Raw genomic sequence first — 7,644 nt, 5'->3', positions numbered from 1 at the left:
CATGCGTACACTAAACCGGAAATTGAGTAATAGCCAAAGCAATAATGTCAAGAATCCGATTAGATCAGGAGTTCATTTGTTCATTACAGAGAAAAAAAGATCAATAATATATTAATATATCTGTTTAGATATCATTATATCATTATTACTGAGGAATATAATCAATATGTTATTTCAAAGCATAAAAAATATTGGCAAAATTGTATTAAATCAATAATGTTAAATGTTAACTTTGACATAGAATATCAAGTATTTAAAAATGTTTGGTCCTAGACTTAAAATAAATTTTACAAATGGCAAGATTTCCCAGTGGCGGACCCAGAAGTGGTGGTGGTGGTTTGGGGGGGTTGAGGCCCGAAGGGGGAGGGTATGGAAGAGATGTCCCCCTCGCATTAGAGAGAAAAAATTGTAGAAATGGCTCGAAATGGAGCATTTTCCAGCATTTTAGAAGCTCAAGTCAAAAAATGTATATTGCGCTGAAACAATTTAGAAACGAAGCCGTCCAAAATAAAAATGCTTTTCCACTTTAAATAAAAGTAACTTAGAAAGTAACTTACAGTACTATAAATATATTCATATCAAATAAACTCATGTGTTGCAAATAATTTGATAAACATTAATGAAAACAATAAATTAATTCATCATAATAAATTGATGAAAATAATTACAAATTTCACTGTGTCACATATACATAAGAAAATCACATCAAATAAATGTCCTGGTAGTGTACATTCCTAGGTGCAACAACCATGCAAGGTTAATCTGGATAGCACAGATACTTGGGAATTGACCTACTTCAACCAATAACCTGTTTAACAATCAAGAAAATTTCATTTATGATTTAGCATCAAAAGCAGATATGGTCATTGTATGGACCTACACCATTCATTCAAACTTAAAGATTACTGAAAGATGAATGAATGGCAGAGCTTCAAACCTTTCACTGCTTATAATATTCATTCATGCAGTTTTGGTCCCCATAGGACTTACAGTTTCTTGGAAGTGGACTTGCTCCTGAAGGCATATCCACGAAACTTTCCTAAGATATACGTCCTAAGATTGTTCCTAAGACATGACTTAGGAAGAAAGTTTGGAACATCCTACGATCAACTTAGGACAGATCATAAGATGTAGCTCGACGGTATCTTATGAACATCTTAAGTTAGGACATCCTAACATACCATGAACACTTTTGTTTCTAAATACATGTACATATAAAATTTGGGAGACATTTACAGCCAAATAAACTTCTATTTTATAAAACAAAAAATTATTCATTTGCATGATGACTTCAGTGTAATTTTAATGTTAACATCTTTAAAATTATAAAAGAAATGTTTAATAACCCATGTAAGTCGCAACGAAACAAGCGATTTTTTTTCTATCAAAGTGAAAGATTTAATTTCATTTTTATTTTAAAAATGGTGTTTCAGCAATAATTTCAAAAGATCAAAAATAATCTTGAATTCAGAATTTTAACACAATGAAGACTATGATATGATGTACACTATTATGAAAGTCTGAATTATTTTTTGAAAAATAAACTGATAAAAAATATAAAATGAATTTTGCAGGGCTCGAAACCATGTACTATAGAATTCAAACAGGGAAATGTTTCATTATTTTAAAGGCAATGCTTAATCCCCGAGTCTTGGAACTCTCAACAGTTTTAATTGATGTAAATCAAAACAATATACCCCGATTTACTAATATCAAGGCGATAGATAAAAATATGAGAATAATTTTCACTTTTGGTTCCGTACACATAAAACGTGTATGAATGTGGGGGGGGGGGGGGGTATTGGGAGAGGGGATGGGACTGACCCCTCATTTATTTTTTTTATGTCAAAGTTTTTCAGGGAATTTTATTTTTTGGCTAGTCAATTATATTTTTCTATCCCCTCTCCCTAAAAGTCAATTATTTTTCTGCCACCTTCGCCGATTTGAAAAGGGATCTGTTGTGCCTGCATTATGAATAAGAAGAGAAGTGAAAAAATAGATTATCGAACATTGTACCTAATGTTGCAAAGAAGAGGGCTTGGTACATGTATAACATTTGTGGGGAAAAACGATTTGTGTAATTCTTCAGCCAGGCCCGTAGGAAGCAATTTCAGTTTTTTTTGTGTGTGTTTTTTTTTTTTTGGGGGGGGGGGGGGAGGGGGGGGCATAACCATATATTTTCATTGGGGGGCACTATCATCTTCCAAAAATTCCTTGACATTCTAAAAAAGAAAAGGTCATCAGACGTTATTATTGAAGGGGCACAAGCATATACATGTATTAGCTATGCTTTTCTATAATATTCTAATATATCGGCAAAATTATTGGGGGGGGGGGGCACAGCTCCCCTCCCCCCCCCCCCGGTTCTGTCATGTTGTAAATTTTGAATTTACCGGGTGGCAGTAAATACAAAATTTACAACATGACAATTTTGTAAATTTTGTATTTACTGCCACCCGGTAAATTCAAAATTTACAACATGAAAGTTCCTACGGCCATGTCAGCTAATTCGCAGACTGTTGAGGAAATGGTCGCTTATACTTGCGATGCTCAGAAAAATGACCATCACCACAAATTTAGGATGATCCTAGGATATGATTTATGTACGTTGTCCTAAAGTTAGGACGAACTTATGACGAGGTCCTAGATTTAGGAAAGCTTCGATAAACTGACTTAAGACTAAGATATTTCCTAAGACGTTCTTAGGACACATCTTAGTCCTAAGATAACTTTGTGAACATGCCTGCAGGTCATTCATCCGGAGAATGTGGTCAGACCCAGTATTAAAAGCAACACTGGTAATCTGCATCCCTATAAATGCATCATCCATGCAGATTTGATCCTGATAGGTCTTATATTTTCTTGGAAATGGATCTGTCGATCCATATCAGAAGCAAGCGTGGTAGTGTGTACTCCTGGAATGCATCATCAATGCAAGTTTGGTCCAGATAGAGCTTAAAGTGTACTGAAAATGGACTTCCTCCATACAATTGACCGTGGTCAATCAGCTGCAAACGTTGGTCCGATTCAGGACTATTTTCACGATAGTTCACAATTGCATTTTTCGCGATAGTTTTGGCATGATAGGTTACTGAGCAATGGACCTGCTCCAAAATGTATGACCGGACCAAAAACGGAGGCAGTTATGTCAGTGGACCTCCCCATATTTGCACCACCCGAGAAAGTTTTAAAACTAAAGGGCTTATAGTTCCTGCTCCAGAAACTTTAACCTGGACACTCATGGCAAAATATGTTAGATCCAGCATCTGAAGTTATTCTGAAAGTGGGCATATCTAGATATATCATTCGTGTAATTTTGTCCAGATAGAGATAACAATTACTTAGAAATGGTCCTGATTCTAAAATTCTGTGAACCCGATGCCAGTGTCGAAGATTTAGCATGAGCTTTTTTTGAATTTGTCAACTTAATATTGTTTTATACTTTATATGTGGATATAACGAACAGTATTCGAGCTCAAAAGTCCATTTTACGTTACAAAATAGGAGCAGAGCAAACACGGACCTTTTATTCAAAGGTGGGATCAGGTGCCATGGAAGAGCGAGCATCCTCTGCCGACCGGTCAGAAATCAAAGATCACTTGAATCGTACACGATCACATTGAGTATGTCATCAGTTAGTATACATATATAGGTTCCTTAACTTTTTATCAAATGTATACAAATATACGTCAAATAAATATTTCTTCTATCCATTTATTTCACCTGATCCCATCTCTGAAATTACCAGGGGTCGGTGTTTTATGTCCTGTTCACAGATATGCATTGTTTGTAGTAATTTTTTTTTGACACCGATCACTGTTCGTTATCTTACCTATTTCATTAAACGATTGCTACAATTTGTGGTTTGATCAAAGCTGTGATAAAGAAGTGTACATTATCGGAAAGATTTCAATAATTCAGCAACAATGATTGTCGAATTCATTCAACAATGTCGTTTATATCTGCACTAAAAGTACACAAAAGTCCTAAACTTTTATTACAACAAAAGAGTATAAAATAGACAAGCTTTTAATAAGATATAAATAATTAAAACTGCGTATAATAAACGTTTGAAAGACAATTGGTTTACGAACATGGGCATTCAATCGCATAATTCTTGGATTTAATTTACCATGCAACCTAATCTGTACATACAAGTATAATGATAACAACACATTGTGTATCAGGGAGCGACACCACTTGTACATATGTAACTCTGAATTTAAAAAAAATCAAAATCAAAACCAGAAATGTTTTCTAATAAGAGAAACAAACAAACAAATAAAACTTAACAAAAAGTAAATATTCATCATTTGTTTCAAATGAAAGAAAATCATAAGTTTATACATGTGTACAAAACAATGTAGTTAATACCTGCATGTATTTTATAAAATTATATATATCTATACATAAATAAAACAAATCTTAACAAATAACTTTGGCACATGGTATTCTGAATTCCTCTTTATGAGGGATACACCTTGATCCGCGCCTTTACTCTGCATCTACAAAGTGGACACAGACAGCACCGTTGTCCACAACCACGACAGCAGCAGATGTGAGTACAAGGTAGGAACAGCGTGCCCCTGTTCTCACTGACACAGACCACACAAGGCCCAAAATCTGAAATGTAAAAAAAAAAAGAACAAGAAAAAAGATTTATGGCTATCAGAGGGTTTTTATAATACCAGTAAAAATTTAATGTTCAATATAATGAGGCTTTTTTTTTACTTGAATGATGAAACTCCTCAGTTTCGTGGTCCCCCCTGATAAAGAAACTTCAGGATCTCCAATGCAGTGATTTCTTCTGTGACTGAATATTAAAAATATCCATATAGATGAGCCCCCAATGAAAATAATTTAACTGGTTACTTTTATATTTCAAACAATTACTGGAATTTAGGGTTCAGAACATAATTTGCCTTTCTTCGTAGATGGTTGAGAAACTGAATCAAACCCTGAGCACAGCCACATATTCAAGTTATCTTTCATTTCTGTCAAATTAGAAATTTAACAATTTCATTAAGAAATTTGATATTTTAACTTACCCATTCTGCTGCTTAGTTCACAGATTGCTTTCTTAATATCTGTTTGGTCGTATCCATATTGTAAAACCTTTCTGATTACCCTGAGGTCGACACCTGATGGCACACTTGTAGGTACAATGCTAAATGGCTGTAATTTAATATGAACATCCCTATAGCTACCATTACGACGATTTCATCAGCCAAACTAGATTTAAAATCCCATATATAAAAATTCAGATAGATGTACATATTTTTTAAACATAAAGATAATAATTCTTTCTTTTGTATTAATACAAAATCCAGAAAAAGTCATTTTCCCTAACGAAAACATTATAACTTAAAACGTTAACACATGCATAGTATCAGGTTAGTATATAGGTCCCTGATAGTATTATACATTAAAAAAATTGCAGCGAACATATTTCAGTGCTTATAAACATCACTACCTGCTGAAAACATTGCTTAACGAATGGACAGTCAGGAAACCAACGGAGGTGCTCATGGAAAGGGACGTCAGATCGTTCCCATTGATGCAGTTGTCCACCACAGAAAGAACACTGAACTCTATCCCCACGGCCAGAGTAGAAAAATCCAGCCGCCGCCAACTCATATGGCCTCTGGGATATTTGACTTGGCCAGTTTGTGAAAGTATTCAATCTGTCTGTGTATCTGCTATTGTTATTCTGCAGAATCGACCTGCTAAGACCAGCGTTTGAGATTGCAGATTCATCATTTCGCTGTATCGGTAATGGGCGATATTCACTAACTTCCGGTGTCACAGACTGAGGTTCGCCTGTTATCTCCTCTACATATACCCTGGGAATAGGTACATTTGTTGACGTTGTGCTACCGTCAAACGAATGATCGAAGTGAGATCGATTAATCCCACAGCTCCAATCACTCTGACTAAATCCACAGAAGTAACATCGACACTCACGGCCATATCCAGTGTAGTAAGTCCCAGCTCTGGCAAGACGGAGTGCGCTGACTAGTAGACCATCGGGAAAATTATGGAAGGAGGCAACTCTCATGAACTCAAACCGCATAAGTGATGTTGAGGTTGAGCTTCCACCGCGAAGCATTTCTTCTACCAAGTCCTGCAAGCCGTCTTGACTAGACATGTTTGTCAGAAAATATTATACAGTGAAATACTGTAATTTGCTTTCATTCCTAAACACGTGTTTTCAATCCAATAAAATCTATGGATATGAATGCCCATCACTATAAAATTCATACGCATTTTGTAAAATATCGACAAGCATCACTGTTATGATATATTATTTTTCAAAATTGTTAGAATTTAATGGTAGAAAAATATTAAACACATCAAAAGTTTTTTTTTTTTTTTTTAAAAAAGCCTTTGTTCCTTATTTCCGGGTATGTAATAAATTAATCTCGAGCCCGATAAATATTTTAAATATAATTATTTCGTTGATGAACGTGTACTGAGTTACATATATCTTTAATATTTAGAAGACAGCTCAGGGTTTAACGAATGAGATGTTGACAGCCACGGGATCACACAAACTTGAATAAAACATTCCGTCAATCAAAACCAAGTGTTTTTAGCATCAATAATTTAATCAGCTTATCTGTCACCTTATGTTCAAATTAAGCACTAACTCTAGCTGCTCATTTGGACTTCGGACTGAACTATTATAGTATATTGTAGTTTTTCTAAAACCATAGAAAAAAATTTAAAAAGTTGATAAAGGGAGTATAAATCATTAAGATATTTTGTATATAAATCATCAATCAGCTTAACTAGCTTATTTGACACTTTATGTAATGATAAATCAAGTTTAACACTGACTCCAGCTGCTCTCTTTCATACTTCAAATAAAATTTCTCCAAACTCTCTATGATAAAAGTCTTTGATACCGTAAACTCAAATCAGGCAAAAATTGGTTGCTACGTGTCATGGTTACCATAGCAACATGTCCTAAAGTTTGAAAAATGGCATTTTTCAACATGTTCAGAGTCCCACAGTTAACGTTTGCAGCAAAGCAAACAAGTGGCAATGACTGTTTCTGAAAGTTGAAGGCGTGGTATCTTAAATGCATGATAAACATGTTTGGTAAATCATCTATAACATATGTTACTATGGAAACAAAGTATTCAAAAGTAATAATTTTGTTCATTTAATTTTATAAAGTCATACACTTAAGAATAAAAACAATTATAGGTTGAAATGCAAGCAAATAATAGAGAAGAGATCCTTGTAACATATACCAAGACGAAATATGATATTTCTTATAGGTTGGCAATGGTTGCCATGGTTTTAATACCACGAAGGGATTTTAAATTTACTCTCTTAGTGTTTTAATCTGATCCTATCTTTTTAAAAAGCATATTTCTATATAACTGATGATCAATTTTTAAAGGCCTTGGTGTGACCCTAATTTTCACATTTCAAAAAATTCAATTTCAATTCTTTAAATAGTGCGTTGCTATGGAAATAAGGCGAAAAAACATAGGGTCTAATATTGACAAAAAATTAACAAAATTGAACATTTTCTCTTCTTGGTAACCATAGCAACAGTGTTGTATTTTCAACAACCATTATCAATATATGATATTCAACTTTAGTTCTACGAGATAAGTACTATTCAAGGTG

The 7,644-nt window shown here is 34.2% G+C and overlaps 1 protein-coding gene across 1 annotated transcript; it reads right to left on the bottom strand.

Moving 5' to 3' along the window:
- Window positions 1-4,535: 4,535 nt before the first annotated feature.
- On the bottom strand, window positions 4,536-6,298 carry LOC133196723 (E3 ubiquitin-protein ligase XIAP-like). Its single transcript, XM_061332583.1, has 4 exons — window positions 5,474-6,298; window positions 5,049-5,175; window positions 4,732-4,813; window positions 4,536-4,623 (listed from the first exon to the last, which is right to left on the bottom strand). Exons 1-3 carry the CDS (start codon window positions 6,146-6,148, stop codon window positions 4,749-4,751), a joined length of 867 nt encoding a protein of 288 aa, XP_061188567.1. The 5' UTR covers window positions 6,149-6,298; the 3' UTR covers window positions 4,536-4,623; window positions 4,732-4,748.
- Between the last annotated feature and the right edge of the window lie 1,346 nt (window positions 6,299-7,644).

Source organism: Saccostrea echinata, unplaced genomic scaffold, assembly GCF_033153115.1.
Source record: "Saccostrea echinata isolate AGI-Se365-2 ecotype Australia unplaced genomic scaffold, CSIRO_AGI_Sech_v1 ptg000030l, whole genome shotgun sequence".
NCBI lineage: Eukaryota > Metazoa > Mollusca > Bivalvia > Ostreida > Ostreidae > Saccostrea > Saccostrea echinata.
This window is presented reverse-complemented; position numbering and strand designations above follow the sequence as displayed.